This window comes from Chaetodon trifascialis, chromosome 15, assembly GCF_039877785.1.
Source record: "Chaetodon trifascialis isolate fChaTrf1 chromosome 15, fChaTrf1.hap1, whole genome shotgun sequence".
Classification (NCBI taxonomy): Eukaryota; Metazoa; Chordata; class Actinopteri; order Chaetodontiformes; family Chaetodontidae; genus Chaetodon; species Chaetodon trifascialis.
In genome coordinates, this window is record NC_092070.1 from 21,936,382 (window position 1) to 21,955,932 (window position 19,551).

At 45.0% G+C, this 19,551-nt stretch overlaps 1 protein-coding gene across 3 annotated transcripts in view; it reads right to left on the bottom strand.

Moving 5' to 3' along the window:
- Positions 1–19,551, bottom strand: part of asic2 (acid-sensing (proton-gated) ion channel 2) — a 483,037-nt gene that overhangs the window by 258,831 nt on the left and 204,655 nt on the right. For 2 of the 3 annotated variants that reach the window (XR_011603130.1, XM_070981933.1), the window contains exon 1: positions 3,137–5,492. The exons of the other annotated variant lie outside the window; for it this stretch is intronic. Coding sequence is in view for 1 of the 2 variants with exons in the window: in XM_070981933.1 (XP_070838034.1) it covers positions 3,137–3,829 (693 nt within the window). In the remaining variant the exon portion in view is untranslated. Of the gene's footprint in view, positions 1–3,136; positions 5,493–19,551 lie in introns of those variants that run through there. 3 annotated transcript variants of the gene reach the window in all.

Here is a 19,551-nt window from a genome sequence, read left to right on the forward strand (position 1 = left end):
CTTTGCTGACTTGCAGCAGCAGGCTAATGAGATTAGCAAAACCACATTGGGGCCGTTAACGGCATGAGGCCCCCTACAAGGTAGAACAAGATGAGGAAGCAGGCAGGACTGGGCATCGATGAGACTCTGATTTACAAAGTAAAGCTGACGATATCCAACACACTGCCCGCACAAAAACCAAAATATTCTGAATGTACCAGTACAGAAGCACACTTCAGGTTCAGCTATTATCACACATATTATTGCTGGATTGAGTAGTAACTATGAAGTGCTATAAGGTTTGCACCATAGCTTGATTTGATCCATTCTTACAAAATGTCCAGACATACTGAATGCCAGACAATCCTTCATCATGCTGCTGCTGCTGCACTCCAATTCACTCAAAGAGCTCTCGATGGGAGTAGTCACTGTGGTAGCGAACCCACAATCTCGAATGCATTACCTTGACATAAAACCTGACCTGTCAACACTGAGGCAACAAAGAAAGCACATTAACAGACCTATACAACCTCTCCAATGCTGCGCTGAACATCCAAATTCAATAAAGACGGAATATGTTTCTCAGCACTAAAATTAATATGGTTGCTTCAAAACATTGTTGATGGCCACAATGCTGAGGACAGAGTTCAGGCACTTCATTTGCATGGCAGTGGTCTGAGGCACCCTGCACTGTTTCTGACAGAGGGTAAAGAGTCTGAATAAAGTGGACAAAAAGAGCAGCACCACCCACCAGGGCTGAATGAACTGATGAAAACATCCAGTTTTTATCAACTCAAGCACAGCTGCTGACTGCTGCTTGTAGAAGACTAATAAAAAAACACGAGCGTGTGATTTTATATACTGCGTTTCAGTGAAAGGAACCCAGTGCTTCAGCGATGTGATCATGCTGCCTTCAAATGGTGACCATGAGTTCGTCTGGGGAGTCCACTGCCTGATCTGCTTGACCTTCCAGAGGTTATCTGCATTAGAAAACTCTTATTTGACAAAAGGCAGCAGCGAGTTCATCTCCACGCCGTTCAGTTTCTTGAAACGGTAAATGATTTTCTGTTTTGTGCAGTTCAATGCCATGAAGCAAACGAGAACGGGCAAACAGAGAATAGCGGAGGACAAAGGAGACAGCAGGCCCTGCTGTTTTCAATGCCACAACCTCTGAACTTGACTGTCTTTTCCATTACGAAGTCTGAATAAAATGCTTGTGATCATTAGAACGGACTTCCTTCACAGCCCCGTATGAAGACTCTTCCAGCCAGACATCATACAAGTCATCTTAACAGATTTAGACTAATTAAAGTTGGATTGATGGTGGCTGATATGACATCTGTAGTTTTTCGCAGGTGCATTTTAATAATGTTTTCATTAGTGTATAATCAGCTATAAGAGTCTTTGTGCTTTCACTACCTAAGGATGACGCCTTTATATCGACAGAGGGAGTGGGTCCTCTCCCACCTATTCCATGTGGGAGCCTAGAATGGACAAATCAAACAGCTTTGCGGCCACCGTAGTTTCTTCTACACACATGGGGTATTCAGCTGGTTGCAATCTGCAAACTCAACATTAGATGTCTCTAAATCCTACACTGGTCCTTAAGGGATCTTTAGACCGCTGGGGGCAGTAAACTGGACCCGAGCAGGGGTGCAACAGAAAAAGAAAAACTCACATCTAGTTAAAGCTAATCCGAACAGTTTATCGTGTCAGGTTGAAAGAAAGACGAACATAGACAGCCAGCGATGTTATCTGACAAGGAAATACTAAACTCATGATCCAATGTCGTATTAGCATCAGAGATATCGTTAGTTTTAGTCCACGCATTCTTTCTTGATAAAACCTGGCGCCTACAACACCCACAATGCAACTCGACAGTTTGATCAGCAATTTGGGTGTTTTATGCTTGTAGTGGCTAATGTAGCCTTGAGCCACTAGCATTACTAGCCTCCGACATCCCCAGATTTGATTTTCTTTTTTTTTTTTTTTCTTTTTTTTTTTTTTTAATTTTTCCGTTTGCGCTGCTCCCTCTGAGGCCACAAAGGCTTTAGCAACTTTGTGACAAATCCAGAAGCACTCTGAACACCTGTAAACACTTTGATGTGTAAAATCTGTGGAGTACATCACACGCTGTTATGTCTTCATACTATGGACTCCACCACTAACAATGACGACAACAACTAGCAAGGCAAAGGCAGTGAATGGCAATTATGTTGGCTATAAACAGTGTCAAAGCAGGGTTTGATGAACACTTTCATAATCATAACTTGAAAGTGCAACAAGAGAGGGCAGCAAACTCCACAGCAGCACAAACACAGACAAGCGACAAAGCAACCAGCATGCACAACCTTTCCAAACAGGTATTTATCTGCTGTCTCTCATTTCTCAGTCACTGACACGGAGGCCACAGACCAAAGCACGGAAAGAACACAAATGAAATAACACAAAAGAAAAAGTTTCATAGACAGTTTGAGCGTCTGCATTACCGCAGAGAAAACATCTGCCACGGTTCAGGCAAGCTGGGGGAGTGGAGGGAAGAGCGGGCACACAAATCCTCAAACCCACAACCACCCACACAGAAAAGAAGCCAGATATGAGAATGATGAGACCCAGAGGCAGTAAACGCCTCTGAGGGGGCTGAACAGTATTGGAAACGGAACTTTTTGATTTGTAGCTTCGCTTCATGTAACCTATTTGATCCATGTTATTATTAGACCATGGTTTTTACTCTGCAAAAGCTTCATACATCTGTTTCCTTTGTTGTATAAGCATCCATTTAACAAGAGCTGCGGTGCTGATTTAGTAATTGCCCTGTGCAGCAACGCATTTGCTAATCTTTTTGTGTGATGACTAAGGAAGCTTTAACAGTCAGCTATAACAAGAAGTTACGACAGCTTGTATACAGTGTTTTTACAGGCTAATAACTTAGCCATTAAAGCAGGTAAGTCACAGGAGAATCTCCTCTGGGAGATAATGAAATGGAGCAATATGTTGTGTCAGCATGATGCAATGCATTTGCAACTTTAAAACTGCAGCTAATGTTGAGATAACTGACAGTAAAGGCAGCATGCAAGGATGAGGAGATACCGGAGTGTTTTTCATGCAGAGTCAGCAGAAAGCTTCCAGAAAACACGACAGAAGAAGCTCGACTTACAGAGGAGAAGTTGTGAGCGCCGCATGGCTCTCCTCTGTACTTGCATGAGAGGAGCATGTCGTCCAGCTGGTGGCTCAGCCTATCCATAAACTCCAGGTTGGTTCCCTCAAAGTTTCTGGGTGGCAGAAAGAGCCTGAAGTCCGACAGCTTCCTGAACCAGGCCTGACGGTCCTCTTGAAGCAAGTCCAGAACCATGGGCCTCACTGTCCGGTTGGCCAGCAGCAGGCCCAACCAGTGGCCGGCGAAGTACAGGTCGCTCTTGGTGAGCTTGTAGAGGCGGATAGGGTTGTTGTTGCAGATAGTGACCGCGGGGAAGGCCAGTTCTTTGGCCCACTCGGTGTGGACCCGTGTGTATGTGGGGAAGGAAAGCCAGTGGAGGAGGCGGTTAGAGGACCAGGATAAAAGCAGCCCCAGGGAGGTGCAGAGGGCCAGTAACCAGAAGGCCCTGCGGCCCACAGAGCCACCAGGGACGCAAACGTGCCTGAGGCCGTGCAGGCGTGTCCTTGACAGCAGAGTGGAAGTGACCCGAGCCAGAGTTGTCTTTGTAGGACGTCGCTGACGACCTTTTCTGATCATGGCCGGGGACCCCCGCCGGAGACAGCGCCCCTCCAGGGCCATAGCTGCCCACAGCGCTCCTACAGCCGCGGGAAAGGCTTCATTTCCCAGCCAGGCCTCAGGGGCTGGGGCCCACATGTAGCTCCAGGATAAATCCACTACTGTAATCCACACCTAGATATGTGTTTGGCCTTATGAATACTAATGACCCACGAGCTCTTAACTGTAAATCTACTGTATGCACACGCAGAGGCACCCTCGAGGAAGTCTTTGTGTTTTGAAGTCGTCTTCTTCTGGTGGTGCAGGAGCTCTAATGTACTCAGCAGCAGCTACTTGTTGGTCATCTCTCCCAGTCTCTCTATCCGAGAGTGGTGCAATCATCCAACTCAGCAGGGGAAGAAAAAAAAATCAGCTAGGCAAATGTGCTCCAAGCAAGGTGGCTTCTACATGAGTGATTCCAGCATCCACCGCAGTTAGTGTGACAGTGAACAAGAGAGGATGAGACAGAGAGAGCAAACGCAAGAGGAAGAGGGAGGGCAAGAGAGAGGGAGAGAGGAGGATAGAATACAAAATACCAAGGGCTAAGCAGAGAGGACAAAAAACCAAATGAAAGAAGGGAAGGTAATTAAAATAATGAGAGGAACTGGTTGGTGTGGCGCAGTCTGTTAGAGTGGAGCTTGCCTTGTTCCAGCGCTGTGCTTTCTCTTCTTCTGAGTTACGGGTGTGTGGTTTTTTTTTGGCTTCACTGATTTGCAGAGGCGTTCGGCAGCCAGAGGCAGCAATCAGTTCCTTGTCACTATTAAGTACGAGCGTTAATTTAATTCAGAAAAGTCTCACACGCTCATTTGTTCTCTGTCCCACTTTGCGATCTCACTTTTAGTGCCTTGACTTCTTCGTGATGTCCCCGGTCTGCTCCTCGCCTCTCCCCCCACTTGGCTTTAACCAGTGTTATCAGGTCCTGCGGGTAACCGCGGGGTAGCTCCGTCCTGTAGCGGACCAGCTCTTCGGCACCGCGGCGAGAAACATGCTACAACACACTTTCACATGGAGAAGGAGGCACTCATGCGCACACACGGACATACACTCCCAGCAGTTTCCTGCGGGGAACCAGACCAGAGATAATTTGTTCTGTCACACTCTGATCTCAACATCTCTCCCTCTTTTCTCTGCCTCCTGTTATTCTCTCTTCTTCTTCTTCCTCCCAGGTTTTTCCTCCTCCACTCAAAGACAGCATCTCTAATTTCAATATTCCTCTCATGTCTCCGCTCCTTCTAAAAATACTCTCTCCAAATCACATCCATCAACTTGCCCTCTCGCTCCTCCTCCTCCTCATCGCTCTCGTGTCAGTCAAGCCCCGCGAGCTCGACCTCCTGTCAGTCTCCCTCTCTTCCTCCGCTTCTTTTTCTTCTTCTTTTCCACTTTGTGCATGCACTCCCTCACTTCTCTCCCACGTCAGGGAGGGCTTCTCTGTGCGCTTTCCTCCCTCCGTGTCCTTGTCGGCTTCATCCAGCTTGCTCCCTGTCCCCGCTGCGAATGACTTCTCTCCCCTCACTGATCTCTCTATGCTTCTGCCTCCTCCCTCCCTCGTGGTCTGTCGCGCTTTGCTCCCGGGCTTTGCTCCATTTTTCAGGCAGCTTGTCCTCCCGTTGCACCTCCTCTGCTCCTCCTGCGCCACAGCTCTGTCCACGCAGCCGGTGAGCCCGTCACTGATGAGAGCGCCTGTCTCTCTCTGTGCTAACTCGCACTGTCCTTCGCCCCCCTCTGTTTGTCTGCCGCTGCTGCCGAGCCACACGGCTACGGCGCAATTAGAGAGCGCCGTTTGCATGAATGTGAGGGTTTGTGCAGCAGATGAGAAGACGGCAGCTACAGAGCCCAGATTTTAATCACTGAAATGGAGGTTTTAAAGTAAATGAAAGGGTCTCAAACCCTCTCTTAATGCTGCTCTTTTTAAAAATGTGTTTTTACTGCATTTAAACTTTAGCACTTTCATACAACTTCAGTCTTATTCAACTTGATGAAAAGTCAAATTTGACTTGATGTGATTTTCTGAGTTTCGGGCAACAAAAAATCTTCGTCTTGTTTTTGTTTGTGAGGTATTAGCATTTTTTTCCCCTGCTGTTTTAAATTGCTTCTAATTGTCTTCTAAGTGTTTTGAAGCTTGTCGGCATCCTTGATGTGAACAGTTGCCATGGTTACAGGTGTTAATTCTCATCTATGGTAAGGTTCAGATTTATCTAAAAGCAAAAAGTCCAAAACTGCCTTTTGTTTGGGTCTAGTTTTATTTAAGATAAGGTACTCGACAAACATTTAGTTTTCAATGACTAACTAATACCATTTTTGCCATATATACCGTTTTCTAAGAACATTGAAAAATTATTTTTGAGAAATCACAGAGCAACCTAATTTTTAATTCTGGACTTTAGCCTGTTTGTGTCATTTTTGACTTAGCGAGGCCAGTATCAGCGACTGACTGAAACACTGATGCAGTTACATAGTTTGCCCACCAGGGAGCGCTGACAATGTGTTTTTTTTACAGTTACAATTTTTTTAAAACCGCATTGAAGGACTCACTATAAATCTTTCTTATCTTGTCTTTTTGTATCATCTCTTGAACATATGTCACTGGCACACAGGACGACCCTGACTGCTGTGATAGATGTTGTTGTTACAGCCAACATTCATTTTTAATTTACCTTTAATAAACATATTTGGAAAGATTACACACAGGAAAGCAGGCAACTAACTGGATAACTGCCACCAACACGTGAGCTACAGTTTCTCATCTTATATTTTCCATGAAACCTGGATCAGAGCAGTACTTCACTCTCATAGCATGTCCTCACTGACTCCATATAAACACATCAAAGACCCCACACGGGAGCGGCTCTTAAAAAAACCTGTGCAGGGATGATATCCATTCACCTTAATTCTCAATTAAACCCACTTTTTATCTAATTTTTCATGACTTCAGTGCCGAAGCTTTAGCTCGTATTGTGTCTGCCAATATCACATCACAGAGTCAAATTAAATAAGCTTCATCAAGACAAGTAAACAGAAAGCTCCTGAGCCAACTCGGCGTCCCTGCTCTTGGTCACTTGACGCTGTCATGCGTGGTTTCATAAAATTCAGGGTTTAACTCACTGGCATTAATCAGCGCTCTTCAGTCAATTACAGCAGAGATCCTTTTCTCTGCGTGTGATGAAGAAGGGTGTTTTTATTTCATCTTCATTCTGTAAATTTCTTAATTGAGCTTGCCTAAGCTGCTCTCTGCAGAGAGAGAAGATAGAAACCTTAACCCACAATGTAGCTCTGTTTTTAGATTTTGTCACAGCCATGTGCAGCAGCTCTGAGTCACCACAACAATCAGAGATGTTTTGCGGTTGTATGTCATCAGTCACCAAGGCTAACCAAATTACTATAATACAGTTTTCTAACAACACAGAACAAGACGAATACGTGCAGGCTTGACATTATTTTGACTTGAACCCGTGCTGCTTTTCATTGTTTGGCTGGATGTTCGGCAACACTGCCTGACAACTCCCCGTGATCCAATCTTTGAATACGCGATGAAAAGACATTTTTAACTTGGGAGCTCAGAGCCCACACACGAGCCTAAAGAAACCTTTCACACTGTCAAAAGACATTAGCGCAGCAACTCCAAACGCGCACACAATGAAAAATGGCGTTCCCAAACAGCAGAACCAGGACTACTAAAATGTCTAAAGAGTAAAGCAAATCCATGTATAATGCATAACCGGTCAAAATACAAAGAACGGGAATGCAGAAATGTCAAATGTATGCGCGAACACTTATTTCCTCCAACACCTACTGTATGCTACAGTGGCGCACGCACACGCTAACACACACAAACGCAGCCTACAGCTAGAGTGAGAGGCAGCCTTCCAGAGCCTGGATCCACGGGCTGAATAATTAGCTTGGAGCCATAAAGAGGGTTTCTCAGTCCAGCTATGCAGTCAGTGTAAAGAACAGCTCAAAGGCTCAACATATCCAATTTGCAATTCTAAAACATAAGGGAAATCACTGATTAATTAGGGATATGTGGTAGCCAACCCATGCGTCACATACAATTACACAGCACTCGGTTGGCTGCAAAGCCATGCCTTTCCTATAAAATGTTCTCGTACTGCTTTATCAACGACATCGTCTCAGATCAAAGGACACATAGTGGTGATCTGGTTGTTAGAGAGCAGCCTGTAAATACAAACACAATTAAACATTCATAAGTTCATGTTAATGAGGCCGGGAAGGTTTCGGAGAACGCCTGATGAAAATGGCTCGATGGCACGACAGTGGCTCTGCGACGCTGGACTCACAGGGGAGGCAGCAGTCGGAGATGATTCATGAGGAATCAAACTTCACGCTGCCCTCGTCTGTGAAAGCGCAGGTGAGGCCCTGACACTCGCAAGTAGATGGAAGACGAGCGGGGTGAATAAAACAGTGTCCGCCATCTTGCGGCAGGCAGCGATTCATCAAAACCCCGGTTTGATTTAAAGTGACAGTGATGGCAGGTGAAGCAATCAATGGCTGTTCTCTGCCTTATGAGTTTCCTATTCTGACTGCAGGAGCATTTGTCAGGTGGGGGGAAAAAGGCTTAAACTGGGGGGGGGGTGGGGGGTGGGGGGGGTGGCTTCACCTTCCGCCTTCTCCCTGTGCTTATTGGTTTTTTAATGAACACAAAAAGGATAAATCCCTGGGTAGCCACAGATTAAGTGAAAAGATTGATGGTCTCGTGGCTGCTGCTCATTTAATCGTCGTTACATCTTATAGTTGTTGTCAGGGTTCGTGGAATCATCTAGACATGGTTTCCTTTGTGATGAGGCAGTGGAGGTTTCGCGGGGGCCCGTCTGTCATTTTGAGTCACTGTGACTGTTGCACTGTGGTGATCAACGCTGGCTCTACTGCAATCATTAGCACCTGTCCTCTGGGTGGGTTTATGAAGGCAGATATACACCAATCAGCTGCAACATTAAAACCACTGACAGGTGAAGGGGATAACATGGATCATCTCGTTACTATGCGATGCTCCACTGGGAACCTGTTATTTCAACAGGTACCACGTACACCCCCTCATGGCCATGGCATTCCCTGATGGCAGTGGCAGCAGGATGATGGGCAACGGCACATCATAAAAACCATTCAGGGATGGCTGACGGTGAGGCTCAAGGTGCCGACCTGGCCACAAAAATCCCCACGTCTAACTCCAATCAAGCATCCACAGGATGCACCGGAACAAGTCCAATCCAAGGAGACCCCGCATCACAACCCACGACACCCAAACGAATTGCTATTAACGTCCTGGTGCCGACACCAGAGGAGACCCCAGAGTCCCTGAGTCCACGCCTCGATGGGTCAGAGCTGCTTTCTGGGCATGAGGGGGACAAAACAAAACATTAGTTTGTGGCTGATCAGCGCACAGTGCAGACTCAGCAGACGGAGATGCAGGGTGCTGCTACGTTTATCCCTGAAGAAAACACGTTGCCTCCGTCAGACATGGACCCCTTTTACGATAACACAACAGCACTTTAGCAAGTCCACCTCGTGCCTGAATAAGCACCCTGGTCACTTCGATTTAAAAGACCTTAAAAGTCAAGGTCTGATCGGATCATTTCCATATCACTTTAAAGCTGCACGAGTCTGAATTGGATGCTGTCAGACGGATGCCAAGGCTGCAGCAGCACAATGTCAGACATGCAGGGAGAGGAATCATGTAAAGAGCAGGATGGAGATAAAACAGACATCTTTTACTGGCCGCTAAGATAACTGAAACACGCTTCAGTCATTCTCGCTCGTGCAGATTCAGTTTGATACACTTAAACACCGTGAAAGAGCCAATTTTAAGGCTGTTACTACGAGCTTCACCTCGACATTACACACAGCCTGATCAATTCATAATATAACAATATTGTATTTCTGAGTCAATGCAGCTTTAAGTACAATATAAAGATGAAAAAAAGTGATTTTTTTCCCAAATAAAATCCATGTGTGTTGAGCTCCTCAGTAAAAGTTAGAAATACACATTTTTTAGAGAGAATAAGCACAAAATACAAAACAGCCTTTGCAACAAGTTCAGGAATCCATCCAGAGAAATAATTCTGCTTTTTGGAAAGACTAATTCATATTTAGCCTTTACTATCCTCTGATACAAAGCAAATTTAGACTTGTTTCCATGAGCTGTCAGTGTGCTGTTCACTGACTGTCAGGGAGTTCACATTTTTCTCACCTCTCTTATCTGTAGAGTACGCCACCTGCAGATTTAAACGGGGGAAAATGACAACCGCAGATCAGACATTACAGAAGCTGCTCTCTGTACTCGCCTGTGTACTTGTTTTGATTGTAAAGTTTTTAATACTGTGACTCACAGAGAGAACAGGGAGCAGCCGCTGAGCTCTTTCTACCTGTAGACGGCAGCGCTGTCGGTTCTACCGGGGCAGGAGGTGACACGACTCAAAGGAAATTACCAAAAAAAAAGTCTCTGCAGGTAAAACCGAACTTTTAACCGTGACGGAGACACTCAGCTGAGCTGTGATTCAGCCTCAGGCGGGAAGGGAACAATCCTAGACTGAGGGAAGATGAAACCACAGGGGGCACGTGGTGTGTGTCGGACAGAGCCCTTTCATTTCATTGCATTTTAATAACAGCAGTGAATGGAGGTTTGTCCAGTATGTACAACAGCTGAGCCGAGCAGCTCTCTGAACACAGCTCCACGTGCAGGTGTCAACGTTGGATTAATTCACGTTAAAATCCGTGAAGCTTTAACGGTGACTGTGGGGATTCGGGGTCGAGAGAGGGATTTAACTAAGAAGCTGAAGCAGATCCTACAAATTAAACACAAATTAAAACAGAAACAGATTTTTACTGTCGGCCTTTTTCCTAATTCATTAGTTTTCCTAAATAATAAAAAGCAGATCCACTTTGTTTTCAGTCAGTCAGTCAAGGTTAAAGTGAGCTGACTGCAGGCCTGCTGGCTGGAGGGCGCCTGCAGGCCACACAAAGCTGCAGCTGCTGATACTGCGACAGCACCGCAGGAAACGCTGCCCAATCGCCTATTGACAAGTTCTTAATTAATATGTGATTAACATCCATATCTGTGGTCAGAAGACACCCAAAACAGCAGTGCTCATCCACAGCTTGCCTGCTCACTTGCTCCCGCCCTGGTTGGCTATGGTCGAATCACACATCAGCTGCTGCACGTCAGGGCTGATGGTGTCTGCCTGCAACATTTAGCAGAAGGTTATCGAAGCGGAATATTTTGTTCTTTCTGAATCTTTTAAGGACAATGAATCCAAAATGCTACAAAAATACTAGTCTGAGTCTTATCCATGATTAAAAGAGTACTCCACAGACATTTCCCATAATTCATAGTTAGAATTTAATCTAATGAAGCCTTGAGCCTCAGACATGAGGAGCGGGCTGCAGAGGTCTGGTAAGATCACTTCTTTCTTTGACTTCCTCAACTGATGTCGAGTGTTTGGTTTGTCCTTCCTGGGCTGCTGTAGATACATGGCAGTGCATCAGGGCAGACTCTGTAGATATAAAGTTCAGTATGTCTATTATATTCCATTTCTTCCAATAGATCCCCATCACTGAATTAGCTGTAGAGATACCGCTAATAATATGGGGTTACACATGCTGCAGGGCCTGGTCAGATAAAGGTGCATCCCCATAGTTCTTCATCATATTCAATGGTTGATTAAGCACATGTTCATGCTGCTCCACTATTATTTATTTATTTTTTTTAATCAATCCGCCACCAGCGTTTTGATTTAAGGACATTGGGAGCAGCTGCTCTGGATCAGGCGTTACACCAGGAGCAGAAGGCTTTTACAGTTTGAGTAACAACTAATGACAACTGAAAGGTGAGGGTGCTTCAATGTGTGTGTGTGTGTGTGTGTGTGTGTGTGTGTGTGTGTGTGTGTGTGTGTGTGTGTGTGAGAGAGCGAACACCTGGTACTCGCAGGGCTGATTACAGGGTTAAAGTGTGTGCTTAAATAAGTGTGCCTTTGTTATGACAAAAATTGATAGGCTGTTTATCCAGCTGGATTCCCATCCCTATGATTATAACATTAGCTCTGGTTAAACTAACAATCTCCCCCAGCTGACACTACCTCAACACTGTCTGACAGTTTGGCAGCATCCCAGCTGCTCTCTGCACACACACTGCTGCCCTTTACGGCTCCCCTCGGCCAGGAAGCGCAGGAAGATGTACATCCTTTGAATTAATCCGAAGAATAAAGGAAAGGTTTTGGAAGTGTAACGTCAGCAGCTAATACGCAGTTTTACCGGATTAATTGCTGCAGTGCATTTGTGCAAAATCAATATGCGTTCTGCTTTGTCTCAGCTTCAAAAGAGACAAAAATGTTGATTTGAATGTGCTTCAATTATTCAACAAAAAGGCATCACTGTGAACGATTGGTCTTTGAAAACGTTTTGAAAGCTAAAGAAATGCAGTGTAACCGGATACTATCAGACTGCTGAAGGTTGCGTGTTGGAAAACTGATTATTCACCAGCATATTAGGCTCTTTTTTGATCTAATAGGATCTTTTGCAAGACAGATACTTGACTTTTTCCAGCAGCCACTTGCTTTTACTTTGCTTCCCTGCCATACTGTGCTCGGCTGTTAGTATACAGTGTACCCACACGGCTACAGCTCGGTTGCTGAAAATATATATTTTTTTTAGTTGTTGGGTTTGTTGGCAGGTTTGACAGCACATACTCAGTGTGTGCAGCCAAAAAAAAGAGAAACAATGAGCTGAAAGAGGCCAAATGTGGCAGAGACTGACAGAAAATTTATCTGGAACTATTTTCATTTTTATGACCTTTTAAATGCACAAATACAAAAATGTACCAATTTCAAGCCTCTCAATGATGATGCAGTCCTTTCCTTTGTGTTATATGACAGTAGAATGAAATGTAATTGGATTTGGGGTTTTTGGTTGGACAAAAGAAGTAATTTTAAGGCCATCACTTCAGAACTCGGAAAAATGCGAGAAACATTTTCCACCATTTTTAATAATCACCAATTTGCAGCAATTTATTTAAATGAACTTTCATGCGTAAGTGTTGTGTGGAGGTTGGCAGAGCTTCTCATTTCTTTACAGTATCTTTATGAAAGTCTCAAAGTTGCTGCTCTCATAAAACGAATCTGCATGCATGCAGTCAGTGGACGGAGCCACAGATGACGTCCCTTTCCAGACATTTTAAAACGTATAAATCTCGTCGTTTTCAGTCTGTGACTCCCCTGAAGGGATCCGATCATTTTAACTGTCAAATAAATCACATCTGTTTGCACTAAGTAAACTGACAACCAATGACACGACTGTGGATGAGAAAGCATAAAATAAGCTGCAAACTTTCTCTTCATTGCTTATTTCTTTGGGGTGCAACTTAGTGGATTCGCGAGCTTACGGCTGCAGCATGTCAGCTTTAACAAGCATCAGAACTCCAACCGCGTTCAAAGCTTCCTGTGAGTGTTAGACTGTGACTCAGTACTTACAGTATCAGCCCTGTACCAACTTTAACAGTTGGTAAGGGGCAGCATGTTGATCGTGTTGGCTCGGACGGCTGACTGCTCATGTGAGACGCCACTCCAGTGTCGACGCCGTGAAGATCTCAGCTTTTGCTGCATCCGGAGATTGTCAGGGAGGCCATTTTGTGCGGACGGAGGAAGAGGACGCTGCATGGATGTGGAGGATTCTGTCCAGACTGGCAGGAAATCAACAACTACATCACAACCAACTCATTTTTTTTAATTTGTACGTTTTCCTGAACATATGCCTGTTTTGTTGTTACATACAATCAGCACCCAGGTGCTAATGTGCCACTGCCTCTAATGATATGTACTCACAGGTCTTCCTGCAGTGGACTTGGCTGCTTTCTGTTATCATTTCTCTTATTAAGGCATTTGTCCTGGGGTTTCCAAGGTAACAGCAGCTCCAGCTGGACCGATACGCATGGGTGGGAATAATGAGAAACCTTAACCGTCCTATGATTTACACTTTACTTTACAGAGAATCAAAGTCAATTATATGTAAAATGGACCTGTCCCGAACTACTTTCTAAATAATAAGCGAAAGGATGGAGAAAATCTCGGCGAGGGAATACAAAGCCCAGACTGGCACAACAGTTGCAGCTAATGATGCTATTAGTGCTTCGGAGCAGCACAATCAATCAGAGAAGTGATTAGCATGAGCATGTACAGAGAGCTGGGCCATTAGTCTGATGTGCTGTGTATAACCTTCAAGAAGCGCCGCGTCGACGCCTGCGCGCTGAGACGCACTTCACCACAGTGGATTATGAGTGAATACACAGCAATGGCCCTGATAACAATGTGCAACACAGCATAATCGTGCTGTGTGGTCTGTGGCGTTCAGGGAAGTCTGTTTAGAAAGGAGCTAAACATCCACACTCAGTCAAAGAGCGGATAAAGTAAAGCACGCAGGTAAATCTGCTTTGGGTCAGGTGTGTTGTACATATTCATCTGACCTGGGCAGTAAAAGCAGTCGTCACTGTCTTCAGATGCACGATGGATTAAAGTGTTCCCTCTCTCTGCTGCAGAGCAAAGAAACTTCAGAGTTAAAAAAACAGCAACACAATGAGCCGACGCTAAGCCAGGCCAGACGAGGGTGCTGAGGTGAAGCAAGTGAGCCTCCGCTACAGCCAGGAAGCTGAAAATTCATCAGGCCTCCAAAATAACACATTTTCTAACAAGCTCTTTGACATTACCTGGATTTAATGTAAAGTCTCCGAAGGGAGCAGTGTCAGGCAGAGGCAGCAGAAGCGGCTGACATTTTGAAATCTGAGGGTAAATGTCAATGAAAAGACTTCATTTTCATCAAGCGCGGAATTCAATATATTTCAGAATATGCAAAGGGATCATAAAACATTGATTACTTCGTTCCTGATACAATTTTAATGAAGCAGGAATTATGAGACTCAAAGAGTTGAAATAAGCCAAAGTCATTTGGCCATTTGACGGATTTCATGTGAATTCTGACTTCATCCTTCAACCGTTCACATTTCTGGCTGCAGTCTACTTTTAGAGCCACAGGTGTATCCACTGAGACAAAACAGACAGACAGAGAGGAGGACAGAATACGAAACCGCCATTGTATTTCAGACCCACTTCAACACAAGCACACAAAAGAATGTGCCTGAATGCAAAAATGACTAGTGGCAAAAACCTTGGCTAAGCAAAAATCCTTGACTGAGGGGAAAAAAGCGTTCAAAGGGACAACTGAAGGATGCTCATTTGACAAGAAACGACCTGAGCTGCTTAGTTTCTTACTCATCGGTCATTCCCTCTATCATTTCGCAGCTCGGTCAATAAAGAGTGTCACTAGGTTCTCTAACATCTTACAGCTCCATTCCTCTTAAAGGTGGGGTGAGTCATTTTCTTCTTCTTCTGCTTCTTCTTCTTCTGCTTCTTCTTCTTCTTCACAATGCAACCTGTTGCTGATTGGCTGAAATAGTGTTATGCGCTTCCCATTAACAGAGCTGTGCACAAAAACCTGTGCACACACACATCAGACAGCAGAGCGCGAGGAGATATTCGCTGAATTTCACCTGCACATTGTTCAATATAAGACTTAGATTTTTACATTTATCACACCCTCATTTACATGAAAAAGCTGCGTAACGGGAAAAAGATTATTGTTCTGCAGATCCCAAAGATTTTCACTTCTTCATGACTGAAGGACAACAGCAATGCCACAGCCAAAGAAGAAGAATTATGTGCACTTACAAAATTACAATTTGGTGAGAAAAATGATTGTTATGGAAGTGCCAAAATTCGGTTTTGTCATTTCTGTAATCTCCCATGGATGATTCGCACAAGATTAAAATCAGTATCAACGTCTGCACTTGAGACAAACCGCTCAATTCTCAACGGTATCAGTCACATGTGATTGGGGATTTTAGCACACAGCAGTCACACTTAAAGTAGTTGTGAGGACCCTTCGCCACTCTTCAGCGCTGTGAATTTGCTGTATTAGGTCCAATTTTCAGTAAAGAAATAACATCCTCTTTGTCTTTTCTTTTCCATCACTTACTAACCAGGAGGAAATTGCCTCAGAAGAAGCTTTTTGAATCAATATGCACAGCACCACCACCACCATCGGCGGTGGCGGCGGCGCAGCTGGATTTGGAAATCCTTTCTGCACTCTGTCAACACCATCAGCCACACTGCCCTCAGCAAGCCTGCACGCATGAGTTCAAGGACTTTGATCTTGAACCGAAAATTAATTTTCAAATATGAATAAAATCAGAATGGTGTGATGGTAAAGCTAGACAGGCAGGCGAATCAACATTTTCCCTTCAAACCACACTAACACCCACAACAGAATTTCTCCTCAAACCTCGACCAGCCTCCATCTTTAAAGTAAAAAGATACGTCATCAGTATTTTCTGTGTTGGACTAGGACACAGTACTTATGCCCCGACAACATCTGCCCGCTGCAGAAGAACCTTGCAGCTTCCTAACGTCCAGCCTGGGCTGCAGAGATAGCACACATCATTAAATCTCCTCACACTTATGATGAGTGGGTCCTTCTGAAGGAGCAGCAGGGGGGAGAACGGGAGGAGAACTGTGGAAGCCGTTCAATGGGAGGCCTGGGTCCAGCTGTTACCCCCAGGAAATGCTGACCGTCTCCACTTTTAGCCGGGTACAGGAAGAAGATCGCCGTGGCACAGCACTCTGAGTGTTCCCATGAATTAAAGATGAGCTCAAGTTATTCTTCTGGCTTGAACTGACTGGAACAGATTTCCAATTAGCATTTTATTTGAAAGCTCATAACCATCACGCCCTTTCATTTGCAGCGTCATATGTCACACTGTATGGCCAGGTGTCAGGGTCACTCTGGACTGTCAATCGCCCCGGAGTGGGACGCTCCCCCCCGCCGGCTCTCCTGACTTAAAAACGAAATATGTGAAAGAGAGCTGAGAGAAGGTGTCGCCACTCTCCTGGTCACTAATGTGTTACCAATGCTGCTGTTTGAACAGTGGATGTCTTCAAAATCCACTGAATTGCACCGCTGTGGACTGGCCACCATCATTCTGGACAAACTGTCTTAATTCAATCCCGATGATCCAGACACATGCAGAGCGCCGTCATGACAGGTGTCGCTGCCACGCTCTAACAGAGTGAGCGCATCGCTACACCTTGGTTATTTACTTCCTCTGCTCCTCTCGACCCCGTCACAAAAGTGATGGAGTTACTGTATTTTAAAGAGGAAACGGAGGCCTACTCAAGAATGATTGAGATGCTGCACAAGGACGTAGTTCCCCCAGAGCATGAAGACAGATTCTCCTGCACTTGAAGAAAGAACAAGTTTAGGAGTCCACAGCCATGTTAGCAGCGCTGTGCTGAGGTTGTACTGAGGTACAACTGTGCTTTGAGCAAAATCCAAGCATCATCATTTTTAGCAGGTATACTGTTCACCTACACCAAGGGATGCCAAGGGATCATCAAAGTCATTGAAGTTCATCCTCAGGGGAGGAGGATGACATGAACGTCTGAAAAAGTTTCAAAGGCAAACCATCCAATGGTTACAGAGAAATTCAATTGAAAACCACAAATTTCAACTTATTTGTGGCATTACAGGAAAATTTAGGGGATCACCAAAACCTGAATATTTGCACAGAATTTCATGGCAATCCATCCAAAAGTCACTGACGTATTCCTGTCTTTACCAAAGCGGTGGACAGACTGACTGGCAGACTGACAGTTCATCCTGAGAGCAATTCTGCTAGCATGGCTAAAAACTGGATATCCAACTCATTCTAGGTAAGCAGAAGAGGTAACAGGGCACAAATCGATTTGGATGCTGACTTAAAAGTAGCTGGAGCTGGTCCAGCGGGGCAACTGCTCGGGGCAAGTCATGGGACGTTCCATCACCCTTTGCTTTTCTGCAAGTAGCCTATGACTGCAGCACATCACCTGGAGGCTACTTGGGCCCCAGCAGTAAGCTTAGCAGAGGGAAAGTAAGAAGTGCTAACCTAACCTAGAAACTGCCCTTTACACATCAAGACCTCTCTCAGGTCTCAGGGCCGCTCAGCTGAATGCCTTTCATCTTCATCCAACAGGGGAAAAATGGAAGAAAACCTGAAAGAAGTATGTGGCTGTGCTCCGTTTTTGTTATTCTCACAGCGAAGGCACCCTGCAAACCTGTGAGCTGGCAAGCTCTCGCAGCATATTTCACGCAGACTATGGCAGTCTTGTTGCTTGAGCAAGAAAAACAGCAACTCTAGGGTGACCAATTATGAATTCGGACTTACTATAAGTCACAATGTCAGTGTCACAAGAGGAGCAAGCGTTAAGCTTAATGAGATGATACACGGCCACCTTCTATGGGGGTGAACGGGCTCCTGAGCATGTACTGTATATGTAAAGAAACGTACATGTTGTTCCTCAGTGATTTCCTGTGTTTGCCGCGGCAGCCTTTTTCTCTTGCACGTGCAGCAGATGGAGTCTGAATTAAAGGTCAGATATGGTGGCACAGGGCAAAGCAGTAATGAGGTTTGCTGAGGGTTACCTGCATTACACGTACACCACTGCTTGGCATTTTTAAGGTGAAAGCAGAAACTGCGTATATGTGGTTGTGAGAGGAAAAATGTCACCTGTGTGTTGCTTACCTTCCACTTCTCGTGACCTTTTACCTAAACTATTTGTGATCTGCAGTATGTCATTACAGCACGGCTCGGGCAGAGCCGACTGATCCCAGATACCAGCGTGAAAGGAAAGTCGTATCGCAGCTGGAAACTGATTAGTGGAGATGTTTCATACAGCAATCAGAGGATGATCGTGGCATCAATACCTTTATTGAAATAAACTGGAGGCTGAAGGTACATTGGTGCATGTATTAACAACTAAAATGCCACGTAGAAGGTCAGCGCTGTGTAAAGCAGATTATTATGATCTTAAAGAAAAAAAAGTGTTTGTTCTGTGGAATTGGTTGATAGTAATGATTGCTCACAGAAACATTTGGTGATTTATATATAAATGTGTCTCCTAATATTCATTCTCCACCACCAGTGCTGTGAGGGAACATATTACAACAGAATCGCCTTCCACTAATACACAGCTATCAAGACTCCAGTAACATTATTGCAATTAGCATTTGACACACTGCCTATTAAGTATTTAGCAGCTACCAGTCACATCAGGCCTTTGATGGCATTGACCAGAGGTGACACAAGCTCATAAATGCTGTCAGTCAATACAGCTGGGGTCAGGAGACGTACCACCTCACTAATGGTTCACAGTCAAGCAGCTCAAAAATGACAGTTACCAACATAAACCACCATGTTCTGAAAACACACACACACACACACACACACACACACACACACACACACACACACACACACACACACACACACACACACACACACACACACACACACACACACACACACACACACACACACACACACACACACCCTCTGGTCTGCCTCCTTTGCAAAGATAGGTGCTTACGGTCGGAAAAATAGACTTGAAGCGTAAATACACACTTCAGGTCATGGTTACGCCCGTCAGACACAGCTGAGGTGCACTGAGAGCTTATCTGTTGTGTGAGGAGGAACTCAAAAATAGTGTAATCATTTTGACTCTGCAGAATTAGTAGTGTCGCTGCTAAAATTTCATACGATCATTAAATGCCATTACCCTCGGAGATTAGCTTCTCCACGTGCTGAGCGAACAGGCCTCGCAGTGAACGACGCGCTAACATGCTAACAGATGTGGTGGTTTTAGCTGGGTTGGACCTGAGAGCACTAAGTTAAAACAGGTCAGTGATGCTGTTTCGACCTCGTTGTTCTCCATGAAGTTTGCCCAACTGATGTG